Source organism: Bos indicus x Bos taurus, chromosome 4 (assembly GCF_003369695.1).
Source record: "Bos indicus x Bos taurus breed Angus x Brahman F1 hybrid chromosome 4, Bos_hybrid_MaternalHap_v2.0, whole genome shotgun sequence".
NCBI lineage: Eukaryota > Metazoa > Chordata > Mammalia > Artiodactyla > Bovidae > Bos > Bos indicus x Bos taurus.
The window spans coordinates 100660947-100682968 of NC_040079.1; the positions used below are offsets into that span (position 1 = coordinate 100660947).

General features: G+C 38.4%; 1 protein-coding gene and 1 long non-coding RNA gene across 2 annotated transcripts; one reads left to right on the forward strand and one right to left on the reverse strand.

Annotated features, from left to right (window-relative positions):
• Positions 1–11923: 11923 nt before the first annotated feature.
• LOC113891683 lies at positions 11924–13459 on the reverse strand. The gene is made up of 2 exons (XR_003510854.1): positions 13340–13459; positions 11924–13217 (listed from the first exon to the last, which is right to left on the reverse strand). It is a non-coding gene; the product is annotated as an uncharacterized LOC113891683 (long non-coding RNA).
• Positions 13460–13563: 104 nt separating this feature from the next.
• NDUFA4 (NDUFA4, mitochondrial complex associated) lies at positions 13564–21499 on the forward strand. Its single transcript, XM_027540058.1, has 4 exons — positions 13564–14285; positions 15678–15766; positions 16397–16457; positions 21291–21499. The coding sequence occupies exons 1-4, from the start codon at positions 14244–14246 to the stop codon at positions 21345–21347; spliced, it is 249 nt and encodes an 82-aa protein (XP_027395859.1). The 5' UTR covers positions 13564–14243; the 3' UTR covers positions 21348–21499.
• The last annotated feature ends 523 nt before the right edge of the window (positions 21500–22022 follow it).

Genomic DNA, 22022 nt, shown 5'->3' on the forward strand with positions numbered 1-22022 from the left:
TAACTCTGCCATAAATCTTAGCAGAGTGTCACAAGCAAACTTTTGAGGGTAGAAGAGAATGTTAACAGTTATGGAGGTAGGCTCAGATTGCCAACAAAACCCACCAGACTAAAAAGCACTTAATCTCATCTGGGTGAAAGATATGAGTCACTGAAATGAGTTTTTTCAGAAGTCCTTGTATAACCCTCAAATGACAGATAATGAGACCTGTGAGAAGAGCTAAGACTTGGATAATAGGCTGGCTAATTCATCAGAAGGAAAAAAAAGTTTCCTAGAAATCTATTTGCAGAGGGCCTGAAAACAGTGTTTCTCCCCAGAATATAACTTCAAGTACATTTTTATTAAGTAAGAAGTCTGATTCCAGAAATTACCAGAATGGGCATCAGGTTTACAGAAGAAAGAAGGATAATAAACCCAGTGCCATGAGCTGTCATAAGATATAGGAAGATCCAGCATACAAAATCACTCATAAATCATGAAAAAGAGCCTACTCACATGTACTCTCCCTACATCACTGATCTTCTTCCTGCCCACCATAATGAGCACAGTGAGGACATCTATAAACAGAACTTGCATTCTTTGATCTGCCAGGTGAATAGGACTTCTTATTTAGACAACATATAAAAATTCGGGCTACCAAATCCTCCTATGTATATAGACATAGAGGCAACCAAGAATCAATGAATATTTTAGTAAAACTAACAAAATGAGAGGATTTAGATTTTAAAAAATCTTTAAGACAATCATATAATTCTTATATATCAGGTCTCATGTACATCATAGATTTAGAAGGTGAAAGGAGACAGAGGCCACCTTCTTTCAGCGGTAGCAGTAGCAAAACAAGATCCGTTATCTGTGAAAGTAGAATCTACGTTCTGGCATTTACTCACCATTTTCAAATGCATAACGTCATGGTGGAGAACGAGCTCTGGAAAAGATTAGCAACAATAGCTCCACTTTGTTTTCTGACTTTTAGATCATAGCTACAGTTGTACGATTTTGAAACTCACAGCCTCTTTGGATTACTGACTTTCACTCTTTCAGCCCTTCTAATGATTTTGCATGTACCAATTTTTTTTTTTCAGTATAAAATACTTATAGTGGTTTCCATTTCTTCTACTAAAATCTTCTTTGAAATGAATGCTTGCTAGAGAAAGGTGTTCAGAAAATAAATAAATAAAACTCAACCATGAGAATTAAAGATTTATTATTTGACTTGGTGTTTGTCAAAAGGCAGTGATGCCTTCATTTGTTGTTGTGGTTTAGTCCTTAAGTCAAGTCTGACTGTTTTACAGCCCTGTGTACTGTAGTCCGCCAGGCTCCTCCGTCCATGGGACTTCCCAGGCAAGAACCCTGGAGTGGTTTGCCATTTCCTTCTCCAGGGGATCTTCCCAACCCAGGGATTGAACCCAAGTCTCCTGCATTAGCAAGGAGATTCTTTTCCACTGAGCCACCAAGGAAGCACAGACAATTTATTAACAGTGGAAAATAGATACAGATGCAGTGATAAAAATGTTATTTACAGTATTAAATGTAGCAGCCAGGAATAAGGTGCCTATTGAAGGCAAACCTTTGGTGACAATGTTTGCTATGGCAGAATGAAAATTATTATTTTATCACTATTAGGATGAAATAAGAAATACTGAGTTGGGCTGGAGCCAGCAGCTAGCCAAACAGCTGTCATTTGTGATCACTTAATTCATTGTAGAGTCTATGGCTCATGTTATCTCACAATACTTAATGTTTTCAGAGATATTCAGGAGAAAACAATATTGAAGAAATATAAAAAGATGGTGCTGAAATATCTGAGCTTCAAGAGAATACTAAATGCTTCTAAAGAGAAAAGACAGAATATCTACAAAGGAATAGAAATCAAGTTAGAATCAGAATTTTCAACTGCAACTCTAGATGACTGGAAACTTCTAAAACCACCTCAATGTTTTCTAACAAAGGGTTCATTGATAACCACCATTTTCAAATTATGTAAAATATACTGACTACAGAATTTTCTCCAAGGCAACAAGGATCTGCTCTAGATTAAAAACTAGAGTAAAAACTTTCCACATATATAAAAAATGAATAATACTGACATTTTAAAATTAATTGTTCTAGATAATATGTACACACAGTAAAAAAAATGTTTAATGCACAAAAAATTTTTATGAAAATAAATTTTCACTTTATCTTTGTGCCCTAGCCAGTCATCTCTCTAGACATAACAGGATTAACTTTTTTTAAAAAGACGCTTAGTTCAGGGCTGAGTTTTTATATCTTTATTGAGATACAGTTTACATACCATAATATCCACACTTCCATGGTGTAAAATTCATGGCTTTTAGCATACTCAAAAGTTGTACAATCATCACCACTATCTAACTGTAGAACATATATAACATCATCACAGAAAGATAGCCCAAACCCATTAGTAGGAACTCCCTGTTTTCTTATTTCTAGACTGTGGCAGTCATTAATCCACTTTCTATCTCTTGGAATTTGCCTATTCTGGATTTGTATACAAATGAAATAAAAAATGTATGGTCTTCTGTGTCTGGCTTCTTTTATCTAGCATAGGGTTTTCATGGTTCATCCACACTGTAACACAGCTTGTTTGTAAACTAACCTGATACTGTGAAATGTTATCAGTATTTGTTCTGCCTGGAGAGAAGATGAAAGAGGTATTTCAGTATTTGCTAAGTAGCTGTGTATTAGATCTCTTAGACAAGCTGAGATATTTAATTATGTTTCAGTGCATATGAATGGCACTCTTAGGGGCTGAGTTTTACAAGGGGCAAGTCCCAAGAAAGCAAAGCAGATGGGCAAAGACAGCATCACTGATGCAACATCACAAAGTGTACAACACTGTTTGTTAGACAGACAAATAAGGTTAGTTAGAGACAGGAGGTTTCGTGTCATCAACTCAAAAGGTGGCAAAGCTTTCAAACAAACAAGAATGCATAAATAATACCTTCTGTTCTTTCTAATCCATCAAGTCTTCAAGTGACAGAACGTAAGCAAACCCCCAATATTGTTCTAAATCTACACAACTCAGTTAAAAAAAAAGCAACTCTTATTGGAAAATATCAGAGGACAGTGAAAAATAAATGAACATACAGATGAAAGGCTCAAGGAACAAAACACCCTTTTAAACATCATCCATGCCAAGGCCAAAAAAGTCTCTCTTGAGCCCCCTCAATTAGTACCCTCTGTGGCCTATATAGTCATTATCTTGAATCTAGGACTATTTTTTTTTCACATTTTATGTACATGAACCCATACAGTGTATGTTATTTTGTTTCTGATTTCTTTGACTAATATTTTTTCTGAGGATAATCTATGTTGTTGTAATTGTAGTTCATTTGCATTGTGGAATATACCAGAATTGTGTGCTTGAATATACCACAATTCACTTTTCATTTACCCTTGATAAACACTTTGGCTCTTTTCAGTTTATGCTATTATAGATAATAGTTTGATATGTATTCTTGTTCATGTCTTGGCATACATAAGCACACATTTCTGTTGGGTTTACATCAGAGTAAATTATTGGACCATATTGTATTCAAGTATTAACTTTAGCAGATTTTCAAAGCATAGTCCCAATTTATACTCTAATCAGCAATGTGTTCAGGTAATGTATTTAGCAGGGTAACAGGATACAAGATTAATATACAGAAATCTGTTGCATTTCTTTAAATAAACAATGAAATAATAGAAAAAGAAAGTTTTAAAGAGTCCCTTCTAAAATACCATAAAAAAATACTTAGGAGTAACCCTGACCAAGGAGGTGAAAAATGTATATGCAGACTACAAAACATTAATAAAGGAAAGTGAAGATGATTAAAATAAATGGAAAGATATCCCATGCTCTTAGATTGGAAGAATTAGTATAATTAAAATAGCCATACTATCCAAAGCAATCTGCACATTAAGTGTAATCCCTATCAAATCATCCATGACATTTTTCACAGAACTAGAGCAAATAATCCTAAAATGTATATCGAACCATAAAAGACCCAGAATTACCAAAACAATCCTGAAGAGAAAGAACAAAGCTGGAGATATAACCCTCCCAGACTTTAGAAAATACTGCAAAGCTACAGTAATCATAACAGCATGGTGTTGGCACAAAAATAGATATATAGATCAATGGAACAGAACAGAGAGTCTAGAAATAAACCCACAGCTTACACTCAATTAACCTTTGAAAATGGAGGCAAGAATATACAATGGAGAAAAGACAATCTCTTCAGCAAGTGGTATTGGTAAAGTTGGATGGCTACATGTAAATAAATGAAGTTAGAACACTCCCTCGTGCCACACACAAAAATAAACTCAAATGGATTTTAATCTTTAGACAAATACAAGACATGGTAGCACAAAACTCAGAGAATAGAAAGAACACAGGCAAAGCATTCTCTTCCATAAACCATACAAATGTTTTCGTGGGTCAGTCTCCCAAGGCAAAAAGAGAAAGACAAGTTTCACCACTTATATGTGACATCTAAAAATATATATACAAATAAACTTATTTACAAAACAGAAACAGACTCACACAGAGAAAACAAACTTATGGTTACCAAAGAGGAAAGGGGGGAGGGATAAATTAGGAGTTTGGGGTTAACAAACTCATGCTACTGCTGCTGCTGCTGCTGCTAAGTCGCTTCAGTCGTGTCCAACTCTGTGCGACCCAGCGGACGGCAGCCCACCAGGCTCCCCCGTCCCTGGGATTCTCCAGGCAAGAACACTGGAGTGGGTTGCCATTTCCTTCTCCAATGCATGAAAGTGAAAAGGGAAAGTGAAGTCGCTCAGTCGTGTCTGACTCTTAATACTACATATAAAATAGATAAATAAGAAGGTCCTACTGTATAACACAGGAAACTATATTCAATATCTTTTAATAATCTATAATGGAAAAGAATCTGCAAAAGAATATATATATATTTCAGTTATATACATATATAACTGAATCACTCTTACTCTAGAAACTAACACTGCATTGTGAAACAAACTATACTTCAACAACAAGAACAAAAAATAACCTAGCAGATCTGTCAGTCCTTGAAGCAAATTACCATGCAAACTAAGTTATCCATCATGAACTGGGTTTTGTCTGATCAACAAAGCCATAAGACTGAATATGCAGAGCAGCATTCTATCACCAATGGAAACCAGATGAGTCCGAGCTGGTCCTGAAGGTATAAGTAAATTGCATGAGTAAGTGTTACAGATGCCTGTGTTCTATACTCCTGCAATAATACCTGATCCCCTTTCAACCAACCAGCACCTATGGTTACATGGAACACACTCTTTGATTAGTTAACTGAGGAAGAAATATTTCAGCCCAGTAAACAGATGTTTCTGTATGAAATACTGTCAATATTAAACAGCTGTAGTATTTTAGTTCAACTCTGCATTGACCCTGAAGGACAGTAGTGAAAGATGATATGGAAGTGGCTCTTATTATTTTCCCTAAAAATCCACTAGTGAAATTCCTATCACTTCTGCAACTGGAGCCTTGCTAATCTAGAAGCCCTAGCTTCAAGAAAAGTTTTCTATCAGGACATAGAGCAATGATTCAATTAAAGTGGAAGTTGAGACTGCTACCTAATCACTTGGGGCTCTTCAATCAACAACCATATGGGAGGTTATTCTATTAACTTGGGTAATTGACTTTGATTATCAAGAGGAAATTAGGAAGCTACAACTCAGTGAGGGTAAGGAGGAGTATGTCAGAAATGCAGATCTCCCAGGGCACCTCTTAGTATTCCTGTTCTTGCCAAATCCCTCCTTTAGTTTCTATATTCCTAAACTAGGTTTATGTCCAGTTCTGTGACAAAGGGCTCCAGTGTCTTTGGCAGGACACCCATATCATTAAGCCTGAGAGTTTGGAGGTAATGAGAGACCATTGTGGTCGCTCTGTTCTCATGGGTTCCACCCATCCCCAGAGATTCTAATATGCCTTTGCTTCTGTTCCTCATGTCCTCTTCCTTTCCTGACTACCCTTCCTGTTGACTTCAAGATGCAATTAGAAACAGTACTCCCACAATTGCTTAATGTCAATTCCTTATAATAAAACTCTTATTATACATGCATATATCCTAGAAGCTCTGTTTCTCTGGTTGAACCCTGATGGATATATCAGCCTACATTTCTGACTCATTCTACTTTTTCTGTTCTAACTCCTCCTGCTTGGCCTGGTCCTCATTTTGTGCATATTCTCTAGAATCACAGCACTGACCCTCTTCTCTCCTTACACTTTCCTTCTTACACATTCTTTGTAGCCAAGCTCATCAATTTCCATAAATCTCACATGCACGCCCTTTCCTTTTATATTGTACTTGTAGACCAAACTTCTCTTGAACTCTAGTGGTATTTCTGCCAGCGTTCAAAACATCTCTGATTGGATATTTCGTAGAAATTGCTAGACTCAACATTTCCAGAAATGAATTCATACACCAAGTAACCTACGCTATATATCAGTATTTACTGTGGCACTTACCATACAGCTTTGTAATAATTATACTCCCATCCCACTAGATTATAAGATGTTAAGGAAAGACAGCATTGTGTTATTCATCTTGTCCTAAGCATTTAGCATGATGAACAGTACGCAGTAGGTACTTAACATATGTTTAAGAGTGAATATATGAATGAACAAATGACTGAATGAGTGGATTCATAGAAGAGATAGAAACTGCAGAGAAATAACAAGTGGCAACACAGAAGAATAGAGCATAGTTATTCTCAAAAAGATATAATTTAAAGATATATGTGTATGGCATAATTTTCCAAAAGTTTTAATAAATACTGTTTTCCTAAAATTAATATTTAACCAGAAGTTTTCAGTGAAAAGAAGTACCATGATTTTAAATTGCTAGCATTTCTTTACTTTTTAGTATTCATTGAATTTTGTACATAAAATGCTTCAAAAAACGCTTCAAGTATTTAATTTAAACTGATGACTGTATGTGAGGCTTTCAGATTTATAAGAGTGGAAGTAAACTTTCACAGAACAAAATATGTTTTCATTTTTCCAATAGAAGTTGTATAATTAAATACAGTTTATGCTAAGCAACCACAATACTATTACAAGCACATTTATTTTTAGATTAAGGATAGCTGCAGAAACTTTATTAATAAGTGAAGGTATAATTTGTATTTGTGTTATCAGAAAAACAACTCTGGTTGTCAATTTATCTGCTAGAAAAATAATTAAACGCTAAATGCAAACAGAGTAAAAAATATAAGATTCTTCTTTCAATTTGCATTAATATAGTCATACTCCATGGTTCACTTATCAAATTATTCTTCTCTAAAGAAGCTATTTCTTTACTGTCACACATTTAATAACAACACATAATTACTATACTTTCCAGAATTTTCTGGGCTTGAATCTTCAGAGAAACCATGCAAAAGAAATACTTTTGGGGTATGCTATTGATATACTGCCTATAATTATTCACTGAACAACTTGCATTTAATTTGAATAATATTTTGGTATTTTAAAATTGTTCACAAAATTAAATAGAACAAAGGAACAGGAAATCTAGAGGACACATGTCTCAGAGTGGAATGGTTTTAATGAAAAACAGCTTTATTAATATATTAATAGTATCCTGCCATTGTTTTATCCCATTTATATATAAAACTTACAAATCTTTACCGTCTAAAAGATAAAGTTCCAAATCTCAACTTCTCAAAAATCTGTTAATCTTTTCCACTTCATTTCCAATAACTCCTCCTTAGGAAACCTAAGCTCCCACCACACTGAATTCATTTCAATTCCTTCTGCACGTTATGCACTTTGTGAACTTTCCTTCCTTCTGCCTTTTCCATGCTATATCATCTGCACGGAAGCAAATCTCCCCTCCTTTTTTCTCTGACTTTCTAGATGCTACATTCTCTAACATTATAGCTTGCAAACTGATCAATTACTTTCTGAGTCCTTCTTTTTATTGTACTACAAGTGTGTCCATTGTTGCCAATAGTAACTGATGCACGTTGCTACAAGCCCTTTGCCTGCCATTTCACTGAAAGCTCTGAGTTCACTAGGGACATTGCTGCTGCTGCTGCTGCTGCTGCTGCTGCTAAGTCGCTTCAGTCGTGTCCAACTCTGTGCGACCCCATAGACGGCAGCCCACCAGGCTCCCCCGTCCCTGGGATTCTCCAGGCAAGAACACTGGAGTAGGTTGCCATTTCCTTCTCCAATGCATGAAAGTGAAAAGTGAAAGTGAAGTCGCTCAGTCGTGTCCGACTCCTAGTGACCCCATGGACAGCAGCCTACCAGGCTCCTCCGTCCATGGGATTTTCCAGGCAAGAGTACTGGAGTGGGATGCCACTGCCTTCTCCGAGGGACATTAACTGCCTTCTAATTAATTGCGAACTATTTCACCAAACCTTCTGGCATTGCATAACATAGACTGCCATCCTTCTAGCCTCTAGTAATAATTACCTTGTCACCTGTTGCTGAGTCCTGAATCCAATGGCTCATATTTTAGGGTTTTTATCGTAACACGCCTCCACAGTTTTGGAACCAAATTCTGTATTAATCTCAGTAGGTTAGGTTATGTTACAATAACAGGCTACTCTCAAACCTGGTGACTTGTTTCTTTTTCATTTTCAATGCACATCCACCATAGCTCAGCAACATATCTGCTGTGGGTAGTTTTCAGCATGACAGGAAAGGCTCTGTCTACAACACTGCTGATCTTGTGGCAGAATGAAAAGACAGAACATAGCACATGCTAGCTCTTAAAGCTTCTGCCTGTGCATGACAAATGCTACTTGTCACATCTCATTGGCAAATAATGCAAGTCATCTTATCAAGCCTGACATTAGTGAGGCAAGTAGGTGATACCCCTTCCAGGGAGAAGCAGCAAGAATTTGTACATAATATAATCTGCCACACACACCAATCCTACTTATAAAGCTGAAGTTTGTTTTTACATCATGTATATTCTACTATGGCTTCTTTTCCCAGACTGTCATCTCTAATCTTCCCATCTCTGCTTAAATATTGGTCACTGACTCTTTCCTCTAACTTTACTGTGAAAAATATAGATTTTTACAATTAGACATTTTGCTTAATATTTAATGAAATTTAGAAAATTCTCTGGTGTTCCATTGTTTAGGACCCCATGCTTCCATTGCCAGGTGCCTGGGTTCAACCCCTGGCCAAGAAACTAATATCTCCCAAGACAAATGCCCCTCCCCCGCCAAAAAAAAAAACTTTTAAAAATGAAATTTAACTTCCCTGGTAGCTCAGTTAGTAAAGAATCCGCCTGCAATGCAGGAGACCCCAGTTCAATTCCTGGGTCAGGGAGATCCCCTGAAGAAGGGATAGGCTACCCACTCCAGTATTCTTGGGTTTCCCTTGGAGCTCAGTTAATACAGAATCCGTCTGCAATTCTGTTGAAGACCTGGGCTCAATCCCTGGGTTGGGAAGATTCCCCTGGAGGAGGACATGGCAAGCTACTCCAGTATTCTTGCCTGGAGAATCCCCATAGACAGAGGTGCCTGGTGGGCTACAGTCCATAGGGAAGCAGAGTTGGACACGACTAAGAGACTAATAAAAATTTGGCTTAAAGCTCAACATTCAGAAAACTAAGATCATGGCATCCGGTACCATCACTTCATGGGAAATAGAGGCAGAAACAGTGTCAGACTTTATTTTGGGGGACTCCAAAATCACTGCAGATGGTGACTGCAGCCATGATATTAAAAGACGCTTACTCCTTGGAAAGAAAGTTATGACCAACCTAGATAGCATATTCAAAAGCAGAGACATTACTTTGCCAACAAAGGTCTGTCTAGTCAAGGCTATGGTTTTTCCAGTGGTCATGTATGGATGTGAGAGTTGGACTGTGAAGAAAGCTGAGCGCCGAAGAATTGATGCTTTTGAACTGTGGTGTTGGAGAAGACTCTTGAGAGTTCCTTGGACTGCAAGGAGTTCCAACCAGTCCATCCTAAAGGAGATCAGTTCTGGGTGTTCATTGGAAGGACTGATGCTAAAGCTGAAACTCCAATACCTTGGCCACCTTATGCAAAGAGTTGACTCACTGGAAAAGACCCTGATGCTGGGAGGGATTGGGGGCAGGAGGAGAAGGGGATGACAAGAGGATGAGACGGCTGGATGGCATCACTGACTCAATCGACATGAGTTTGGGTGAACTCCGGGAGTTGGTGATGGACAGGGAGGCCTGGCGCGCTGCGATTCATATGGTCACAAAGAGTCGGACATGACTGAGCGAATGAACTGAACTGAACTGAAGAGACTAAGCACAGCACAACCCTGCTTTGTTAATGATTCCAAAGGCATCACTTGACTACCTGTATTATTGTTACTTCTAGAAACTAAATCATTGAAAAGAGTCACCCGATTTTGCTTATTAGCAATGGCATTCCTGTATGCCTACTTACTTATTACCAATTGTTATCATTAAAAATAAAATATTGCAAGAAGAGATCTTCCCCTTCTAATTTCTTTACTGAAAGCCTACCTACACTTACTAATCTTGGGCTTCTGTGTTCACATCTAAGTATCTTCCATGATTTTTGTGCCGATCTTTCCTTTTAACGTAATCATACTCCTTACCATAATTTATAAAGTAAATGTCAGAGACACCTTCATAACCTCTCTGATCTCATTTTTTATGGGCCAGCCATACTGGCCTCCCTTGAGCATTTTATTATTTTTTTAAACCTCAAAACTGTTTTTTATTGACAATCGGAATGTTTTTCCCCCAATCTTCAGCAGGTTATCTTCTTTTCATTTAGGTTTCAGCTCAAATATTACCTCCTCAGAGGAATCTTCCACATTCATTTTTACTAAAATAAACTTCTTTCCTCCATGCCTCCATGTCCTCCTCTACTCATTATTCTTTTTGTTTGTTTGTCTTATTAGTCTCTAAAATGGGCTTCCCCGGTGGCTTACATGGTAAAGAATCCACCTGCAATGCAGGAAACTCAGGAGATGAGGGTTCGATCCTTGGGTCAGGAAGATCCTCCCTGGAGAAGGGAACAGCTACCCACTCTGGTATTCTTGCCTGGGAAATCTCATGCATAGAGGAGCCTGGCGTGCTACAGTCCACAGGGTAACAAAGGGTCAGACACAACTGAGTTACTAACAGGAAGTCTCTAAAATTATCTTAAATGTTTATTTATGGTTTTGAAACCATTTACCTCAGATTAGGCTTTGAACCCATGTGCAAGAATTAAACCCGGCCAAGACCCACAGCTTCCAACTGAGATCACACACCTGTTTTTAGGGCCTAATGAAGCTCAGTCAGTCAGTTCAGTTGCTCAGTCATGTCCGACAGACTCTTTGCAACCCCATGGACTGCAGCATGCCAGGCCTCCCTGTCCATCACCAACTCCTGGAGTTTAGTCAAACTTATGCCCATTGAGTCAGTGATGCCATCCAACCATCTCATCCTCTGTCGTCCCCTTCTCCTCCCGCCTTCAATCTTTCCCAGCATCAGGGTCTTTTCAAATGAGTCAGCTCTTCGCATCAGGTGGCCAAAGTACTGGAGTTTCAGCTTCATCAGTCCTTTCAAGGAACACCCAGGACTGATGTCCTTTAGGATGGACTGGTTGGATCTCTTTGCAGTCCAAGGGACTCTCCAGAGTCTTCTCCAACACCACAGTTCAAAAGCATCAATTCTTCTGTGCTCAGCTTTCTTTATAGTCCAACTCTCACATCTATATATGACTGCTGGAAAAACCATAGCCTTGACTAGACAGACCTTTGTTGGCAAAGTAAAATCTCTGCTTTTTAATATGCTGTCTAGGTTGGTCATAACTTTTCTTCCATGGAGTCAGCGTCTTTTAATTTCATGGCTGCACTCATTATCTGGAGTGACTCAGATGAAGCTCAGGTTCTTGATATTTCATCACAGAAAGAATTCAATGAGTGACAAAGTGATAAGTAAGAGGCGGATTTATTTAGAGAGAAACACACTCCATAGACAGAGCGTGGGCCATCTCAGAAGGCAAGAGCAGTCGCAAAATGTGATGTGGTTAGCTTCTACAGGCTGAGTAATTTCATGGGCTTGAATAGGAGGATTACTTCAACTATTTTAGGGAAAGGGTGGAGAATTCCAGGAATTGGGCTGCTGCTCATTTTTTGATCTTTTATTGTCAGCCTTTGAACCATCTTGGTGCCGGTGGATGTGTCTTTCAGCTTGCTGATGTGTTACAACCAGCATATACTGAGGCTCAAATTCTAGTGGAAGTCCACTAGTCTGCCATCTTGAACCTATTTGATTCTAATCAATTTATGTCATGTCTTCAGGCTATACCATTCTTTTAAAGGTTGTGCCCTGCCCCTCTTCCCTCCTGTTTGTCTTCCCAACCAGTCTGTAAACGCCATTAGTGAGGAACAAGTTTTTCTTTCAGCTGCCATAGTTAAAACAGTGCCAGATTCAGAGTAGGTACTTAAAGATTTACTGAATGAATGAAAAAGATACCAGTCTTCATAAGCTTCATGTCATTTTAATAATCACCACCTCTTCTCCAGCACCACAATTTGAAAGCATCAATTCTCCAGAGCTCAGCCTTCTTTATGGTCCAATTCTCATAATCTCAATAATTGGCATCAAAATCCAGAGTTAGAATGGAACCTCTGAAACTATCCTGGATTCCCTCTTCTTCCTACTCCCATGTTTGACCAATCACAGTGTCTTGGTGCTACCTCCTAAATATCTCTGCAATCTCTTCTTCATCATCACATTTCCTACACTAGTAGAAGCTACCATTTTCTAACATGGACTATTGCAATGGCCCTTTAACCATTCCCCCCTTTTTCATGTTTATCTCCAGTAATTCAATTTTCATAGACAAAGCAATAACTTAAAGTCACATCTTGCTTTTGCCTAACTCCCTAACGCTCTCAGCATAAAACCCATGCTGTGTAAATGACCACTGGTGCAACAGATCTGATCCCCCCCACCACCCGCTTCCTCTACTATTCAAGTTCCAACCAAACCAGACCTCCCTTCTTAAAAAGTCTCTTTAGTTTCTGACAGTCACAACTATTACCTCTGTCTATACATCTACCTCCATTTCGTTTGGTTAATGTCTTCTCCTTCAGGTCTCCCATTACTTTTTTGGAGGAGACTTTCTTTCCAGGTCCAATTACTGGTGTGATCATTTGATTAATGCTTTAAGCTACATATGAGGTTGGGGTTCAGAGCGTTCTTGAATGCCTGGGAAGACTTCTGGGTTAAAAAAAAGAAAAAGAAAAAACAGGTAAATGAGAATTCCAGTATTGGGATACCGGAAAAAATTATTTGTAGTGACAAGACCGATAGAAACATATTTTTAGAATGCAGTTTCAGACCCAGGCAGAGGAGAGAGTGGCAATGTCGCAAAGGTCTTTGTAGCCAGGCTCCTCTGTCCGTAGGAATCTCCAGGCAAGAATACCTGGAGTGGGTTGCCATTTCCTGCTTCAGGGAATCTTCCTGTTCCAGGGATCGAACCTGTCTTCCGCATTGGAGCCACCACGGAAGCCCTGAACACTTAAGCGACGACCAGGAACTGTTTCCAGATCATATTAACAAGACTACAGCCATCTTTAAGTCATTTACTAGTTTCTAACTTCTGCTCTTCAATGACAGTCAAGGACAGGAAGCAGCTGCAGTAGTTTTAAACCGCAGTCGCTGACCTCAGCGGCTAGAGACTCGACCTGCCCTCCAGCCGGCCGGCGCCCAGCAGCCAGAGGCGCCGCGCAGCTCCCCGAGCGGCTGTCAGGGCGGCCGGCGCGCAGCCGGCACACGCGCCCCCAGCGTCTCGGCGCGCGGACCAAGCTCGTGGACGTCTAGCTAAAGGACACGGCTCTCTGAGCTCAAGGCGCTAGCGTCCGCCTGCCCGCCCCCTCTTCAAACACGAGGCCTCCCGAGAAAGTGCCCGTGTAGTCAATCGTAGGTTCTAGTTTTGACGCAAAAAAAATTACCCATTGAAAGTATGCAAGGCATAGTAATGAGACTGTTTTGCTTTGCAGTCGAACGCTGTTGATTTAGCCAGGTTACAGCAGACGCGAGAGGGTCTGAGCCAAACAGGCATTATCCAGGACAGCTGCATCCGGGCCCTCCTGCCGCAGGCCGCCCTCTGAGCCAGGGGTCCTTCAGGTAGGAGGTCCTGAGTGACTTTGGACGTCCGCTCCTCCCAGGTGCGGTGAGTGCTTAACCTCCGGTCTTGCGGCTTAGCTTTTCTCTCGGTTTGGACTCGAGGCCTCTGTTGCAACCATGCTCCGCCAGATCATCGGTCAGGCCAAGAGGCATCCTAGCGTGAGTTCTTAAACCCTCTTCCAGTGTTCCCTTGTCTATCCTGTGGGGGTAGGTGGCTGCGTCAGTCCCCTGGGAGCTTCCTCCTTCAGCCCCTTACGGTTTCTCGGGGCTGGACCTTGCCTCACTCTGTCCTGTTCTTCTAGTTGCCCCAGGACCTTGAGTTCTGACCTTGCACGCCTTGCATTGTGGGGGTTTGGCCTCGCACGGGAGAGGTGAGGGATACTCTCGGGGAAAAGAAAATGTTGGAACAGTGAGGTGGGCGCGCGTCCTTTTGCAGGTCGGTGGTACCAGGACGGATAGTTGGGCGCTGTGTGGGTTAGACAGCAGGAAAGGTCAGTTATACTGTTTGTTGTGCTGTTAAAAGCCTTGTTTTCACTTAATTGCACCACCAGGCCTTCAGGAAAATGTAAAGGTCTCTGAGTTTGGAATCCTCAGTTTCTCTTGACGTCTTGATATTTTATGATATTTTAGGAGTGCGGAGTTTAATTGCGTTGAGAAATATATATAGAAATATAAAAGAAATATTTCACGTATTTTCCCCTTGCACGTCAACGTCCGGTGGTCCTAAAACTCAATTACGCAATCTTTTAATTTGTATTTTTAAATCTGATTGCCTAACTGCATTAAGTGTGCTAGCAGTTCGTTTCCAGAAATTATGTGCAATAGCGGTATTTATAGCAGGTGTGCTTCTATATGCTCATTCAGACTTTATTTAACAGAATTTTTGTTTTTAATAACGTCTGTATAGAAGCAAGCTTAAATAATTTGCCAAGAGCTTGTGTTTCAAGCATGCGAGAAGCTGGAATTTAATGAGAGTGATGTATGACTATTAGGTAAAAAAGATGATATAGTTTCTTAGAAAATTTAAAATTGCAGTATAACGTTTTCCACGTTAAATCAGAATTATCTTCACATCCTTTAGAAATTCCTTTTTTTTTTTTAAACTGTTGAACATAGTTAAAAGTAATCTTCCTTAAAAATGAAGTCTTTTTTTTCAAACTTCAAGACCAGATAAAAAAGGTGGTTTGAAGAGAAGGTTAATCTAGAGTTAGAACGCAGATTAGTGGTTGCCTGGGGCTGAAGATGGGGGTGTGAGTGGCAGCAGTGGCCCTGAGAGAGATTCTTGGGGTGATGGGGATGTTCTAAAACTGTATTGTGGGACGGTTGCACAACTTTATACATTTCCTGGAAATCGTTGGTTGTTGAAGTTAATGAATTTTACGGCATGTAAATCCCAATAAAGCTGTTAGAATTTTTTTAAAAAATAAAAAGATGGTTAGAGATTTGGGAATCAGTGAAGAAACTACTGTAGTCTTTTTTTGTTTACTTTTATCAGTATGTAGGTATTTGAAGATGACTGTTAATTCTCATGTATTTTGTTTTTGCTTCCAGTTGATCCCCCTCTTCATATTTATTGGAGCAGGAGGGACTGGAGCAGCACTGTATGTCACGCGCCTGGCATTGTTCAATCCCGATGTCAGGTAAGTGTTTAAAAATGTTTAGAACTTTGATGGTTTACCAAACTGATTTAGGAGCCTCAATCTTTCTAGAGAGGCAGCGTCAAGTAGTAGAAAGAAGCTGAAATTGGCTGTCGTAGATTCAGATCCCAGTTCAGATCCCAGTTCTACTGTTGTTGTTGTTGTTGTTTTTTTTCCTGGTTCATGAAATTATTTCTAGATTTCTCTGACTTGCATTTTCTCGTTGGTTGAATAGAACTGCCAGTACCCGTTTTGTAATGTTGTGAGGATTGAGATAATAGTAACTTTATAAAACACTTAGTCAGGGTTGCTAGTATGTTTGAGTGTTTTTTGGGGGCTGTTTTTCTACAGTAGGGAATGCTTTTTTTTAAAATAAAGTTTTCTGTGACAGGGTTAGGAACAGGGATAACTGCCCCAAGGGGCTCTCTGTGTTGTACCTTTTTCTAACTTGTTCCATGGGTTTGCTTATTAGGGGTCTTTTCTCTATTTCAACTCTATAATGAAAATAACACTACTTCATCTGATAGGAAATGGAATTTAATCTATTCAAAATGATAGCTTCTTGAATATAAAACTATTTTAAATAGTATTTTGTAACTTTAATAATTATAATGTTTTATATATTTCTTCTAGTTGGGACAGAAAGAATAACCCAGAACCCTGGAACAAACTAGGTCCTAATGATCAGTACAAGGTAAGCTAAAAATTGTTTCAGAATTGCTGGAAAGTGTATTTTAATAAATTTTGTCATGGACTAGGTCTTTTTTTGAAATAGGAGATGCAAGTAAAACTCTATTATAAATGAACTTTGAGAAATTGCTAGATTGTTCTGTGAAATTAAAATGGTATATTTTTCTAATAAATATCTTTTTAAGAACTTTATTCACAAGCTTTAGAGTCTGTGTAGGAAATGAAGATAATGTCTCAATTCTGCTAATTTGACTAAGGAAAGAAAGAGATAGTATGGTTAACATTTTCTCCAGTTTTGTTTAGTGTAGTGCAGTGATTCTCAGACCTCGGCATACATTGGCATCTCTGGAGAGGTTGTTAAAAATAGATTCTTCAACTCCACCCCCAGCGGTTCTGATTCACTTGATCTGTTGTGGAAACTGAACATTTGCATTTCTGATAAAGTTTCAGATGATATTGATGGTCTTGGTCCATGGGCCACACTTTGAGTAACGAATCTAGTGGCTGGTTTGGTTGGTGGTTTTTTCTTTTTGGTATGGTTGACATATTTCAGGTGAGAATTAGTAGAAAGATGTGAAAATCAGTTGAAACTTATATTTTACCATAAACTTTCTGGGTACACCTTTTTGACATCTTTCTGCAAAACTAGTTTGTGAAACTACTCCAAAGAATGATTTCATGGACTGAGGCTATTTGCCTCTATTTATGTAATTGATACATAATTGACGTGTCATATTGTGTAAGTTGGAGGTGTACAGCTTGTTGGTTGGGTGCATTTATGTATTACACTATGATTACTACAGTAGTGTTAGCTAACACCTTTATCATGTCACATAATTATCACATTTTGTGTTGAGAATAATTAAGAGCTAGTCTCTTAGCAACTCTGAAATTTGTGATACTGTTGATGATAATCACTATATTGTGCATTAAGCCTCCAGAACTTGTTGAGGTACTAGTCGCAAGTTTCTGCCTTTAATAAAATCTTCCCAATTTCCCCATCTTCCATCCCCTGGTAGTCACCAGTCTACATTCTCTTTTTACAAATTCAGACTTTAGATTCTATTTAAGTGATGATCATACAGTATATTTGTCTTTCTCTGTCTCAGTTACCTCACTTAGCATGATGCCCATAAGGTCTATCCTTGTTGAAAATCTAAGACCATTTATTCCTCAGATGCTATGCTTCCATGTAAAATTTTTGCATATACAAAGAAAAAATCCTTGCAGTGTCATAAAGAATGTAAATTTTTGCATATACAAAGAAAAAACCCATGGCATGTCAAAGTTTTATTAGGATATGATTCATGTACTAAGTCACTTCAGTTGAGTCCAACTCTTTGTGACCCTATGGACTGTCAGAGAGTCAAAGGGTGAGACAGAGGATGAGATGGTTGGATGGCATCACCAATTCAATGGACATGAGTTTGTGCAAGCTCCAGGAGTTGATGATGGACAGGGAAGCCTGGCGTACTGCAGTTCATGGGGTCTCAAAGAGTTGGACACGACTGAGTGACTTAACTGATGGACTGTAGCCCACAAGTCTATTCTGTCCATGGGGTTCTCCAGGCAAGAATACTGGAGTGAGTTGCCATGTCCTCCTCCAGGGATCTTCTCAATCCAGGGATCAAACCCTCATCTCTTATGTCTCCTGCATTGGCAGGTGGGTTCTTTACCACTAGGGCCACCTGGGAAGCCCTTTATATACCATACAGTTTACCCACTTAAAGTATATAACTTGCTGTGAATTTTCCACTATGCCAGGCTCTTTCATCAAAAACTAGCAGTTTCCTTGAGCACTGTTAGGGAGAAGTATCCAGAGCAAGGAGTGTTTAGGACCTTTTGGCAGATATAGCTCCTTATTACAGAAATATGCTGTCATTACTGATGACAGCAGCTTTTAAAATAATTACCACCTTTTGCAGACTCCAAGCCTTATGTTCAACCTTCTGATTATAATTGGGCTTCCAAATCTTCAACAGATTTCTCTACAAGAAACAAAAATGTACTGGTGAACCTGAAGTGAGCCATCTTAATTTGTGTCACATTTTGCCTCAAAAAATGACACACAAGCATCCTGTTTTTTTCTCTTCTGTAAATTTAAGTCCATTCTGGAGAAAATGATTCCACATCCAATAAACTTTGAAAAAGGAAATAGCAGCAACCAAAAAACCCCAGGCCTTGGTCCCGTCACCCCAAGAGCATATTGGAATCTCTGGTATGTAGTTCAGAAAACTCCCCAGGTGATTATGATAATGAAACTGATTACCAGTGTTTTAAAATACAATGTTCATGGGGTCACAAAGAATCAGACACGACTTAGTGACTGAACAGCAGCGACAAGAATATGGTAACACATGCCAGGATAAGGCCATGTGAGCTGGAAATGGAACGTTGCCTCAGCAGAAATCTAATGTGTGTGGCATAGATTGGGCTGTAAATAGCTAACATACTGGTATTAGCCTGGAAAAAGGAATCATATAATGGCAAAATATCTGAAGTGTCACCTGCTATAACTTGGAAAGCAGACCTTGTGCCTAAAGAGTTCGTTATAAAAGATTTTGGAAAATAGGATGTTAGTAGACTATTGCTGGCTCTACTTGCCAAGAGATGAGTTTAGAAGGATTGGGACATTTGCAAGCAGAAATAGAAGGGAGCCAAGTCCAAAAACTTGGGAGCTTGGCATGGATGATGTCTACTACTGCTCTTAAACCCAAACGCTGAGGTAGGCTAGGTTATTCTTTCTCTGTCATTCACTTCCTCTCACCTGAGAGAATTTTTTTCTGGCCCTTTTAACACCCGGTTTGGTTATGTGACTTGCTCTGGCAAATCAAAGAAAGTGGTATCTGCCACTTCTAATCAAGCGTGCGGTTCGTCCATTGTTCTTTTCCATTTCCCTCCTGAGACCAAATTGACAGTTAGGGCTTCTCATTCAGCCCAGATTAAAATGAAAAGAACAGAGCAGTGAGCTTAGAAAGGCAGATAATGTGAATGAAAAATAAACCTTTCTTGAAAGCCGCTATGATTTGGTGGTTATTTTTTGCTATTTCACATTCTAGCAAAAGCTAACTAATACAAGAGAGTAGGCTGAGATAGCATTTAAGCATTGAAGGTCTAGCAGCATTTCTCAACTGGATAAAATACCCTGAAGCCAAGATCAGAATATGCTGTGCCTTCCCAGCTGTTGTTTCAGAAACTGCCGAGGTAGCTACCATTAAATTGAGAAAAGGATTGGGGACATGGAAGCTGAAAAATAAAGCAGATTTGAAAATTACTTTGACAGAGAACTCTGGTACTGGTACATGGAGCTGAATAAAGCAAACATATCAGAAGTCTGCTTAGTTTTGAGAAAATTAGCAAAAATACTGTGAACTTTCCACTCTGCTTGGGTGTAGGAGCTTGATCCTGCTTCTGACAACTTGATAACTTGATCCCAGTGGCTTCTTTTCTAAAGAATGAGTAAGGTTGTGATAATTAAGATAAATGATTCTGCCGATAGTGCCTGGGATCTTTTAAAACAGCCCATAAATATTTCTTAAAATACAACCTGCAGTTCCTTTTATAAATACTCTTTAACATTTTGTTAGTGTGTTACAGATGAACAGTTGGTTTCTTTCAAGTCTCATTGTCTTATTTCAGTTACTTCATAGGAGAATACTGTCAGAAGAAAAAATACTACTTTATGATTGATTCATACCTTAATGTTTATAAAGTGTATAAACGTCTACATATGTATCTCAAGGATAAGCTTCACAACCTGGGAATTTTTTTAAAAGTCAAATTAAGAATTTTTCAATTAGAGATCAAGAAGTTAGGGTATGTTTCAAGAAATAAAAGGGTTTGAAGAAACAATGGACACAGATCTATGAGCTTCTTGTTTAAAAACTGAAGAAAATGATGATGAATTCTGCACTTCGGATACTTTTGGAGTTAAATAATACAGTTTTCAAGTAATTATAGCATAGCCTCTTCAGTATTCTTTGGCATAAGATTATAGCCTTGTCTGGGCTTATTACAAATCCTGTTTCCTTAGTAGGATTGTTAGAGCAGTTACAAGTATAAATCATTTTTTTTTTAATTATTGGGAGTTAGAGGCAGTTTTTAAAGAAATGATAGTAAAATATATTTCAAATTAAGTTGAATATAGGCACATTTTTGAAAATTTAAAAATTTCCAAAATACATTTAAATATATTTAAAAGCTTTTGTGCCAAAGGTGGTAAAGTATAAATTTGATTTTGATGCATTCTGGGTTAGGAAACTAAGGAAACCCCTAAGTGAAAGAGAGAGAAAAATGGAAAGAAAAGCCATCAAAGCAGGCCAGTTTGTATCTAAAAACTAACAGAAACAAACATGCAACAAAGCATGACTTTATATTATTAGCTGATCTTTGTTGCTTTAAACCTTTCCCATCTAAATTATAGCACTTTGCTGACCAAATAAGGATAATAATTGATACTCATTCTGTTGGAGATTCACTCCTGTACCTAATGGAAATGAAAGGAAAAATGTAACAATTGGAAGTATATGTCAGAAGAATTCATAATTATTCACCTTGAAAAGAAGAATTTTTTATAAGTTCCAACAGATCATACTGACTCTGCTTTTCTGAGGAAGACTGAATATTTTTACCGAAGACTGAATATTTTTACCTTACGAAAACCATTATTAAGGACTGGAATTTTAACGTCTTTGTTTGAATGACTTTTATATTGTTAAATATTTTTAATAATTCATGTCTATAATTGTTACTATATAAAGCTGAATAAAAATGATCTTAAACTTCTATATCATCTTTGTGTATATGATTATCTAAAATATCTTTTTTCTTTTCCAAGTTCTACTCTGTGAATGTAGATTACAGCAAACTGAAGAAAGAAGGTCCAGACTTCTAAATGAAATATTTCACTGTAAAGCTGATTTGAATGAAGGTCTTCCAGAAGCCATCCGCACAATTTTCCACTTATATTTCCCCTCTAAATGCACGAAATCACTTTGGTGTATTGTGGTGGGGTTTACACTGATGAATAAATAGTCTGAAACTTGATATGTGTCATTATTTAATGCTGAAACTCTACTCTGAACTTCATAACTTAGGAGATGGGAAATAAACTATTGGAATTTAAGGAATTTCTTGAGTTTCTGTGTATTCATGTAACTTGAAAATAAGACTTCAAGCAGCTCTAATAAGACACTTTCATTTTGTGTACAGGCCGTTGTTAGTGCTGGGGCATATTTAAGAACTGGAATTATAAATGAAAGGTAGATTTGGAAGATTATTCAAGCCTCTTTGGGATTGGTGAGATGAAAACCTCTGAATTTCTGTTACTGGCTGATACTGAAGTATGTGCTGTTGTTAATACTGGTTTTTACTGTGTCATTCATTCTCTCTACTGAAAATTTTATAGGTTGTCAGTTGCCATGGTCTGGCTGGGGATTGTAGTTGGATCTGACTCCATCACTACTCACCGAGTGAGTGGCCAAGAAGAGCTCTTGAGAACTTCAGAGTTTTGGCAGGTTTTCAAAGGCTAGGAAGTATGCTAGCAATTTTGATCCAATGAGCAGAACAT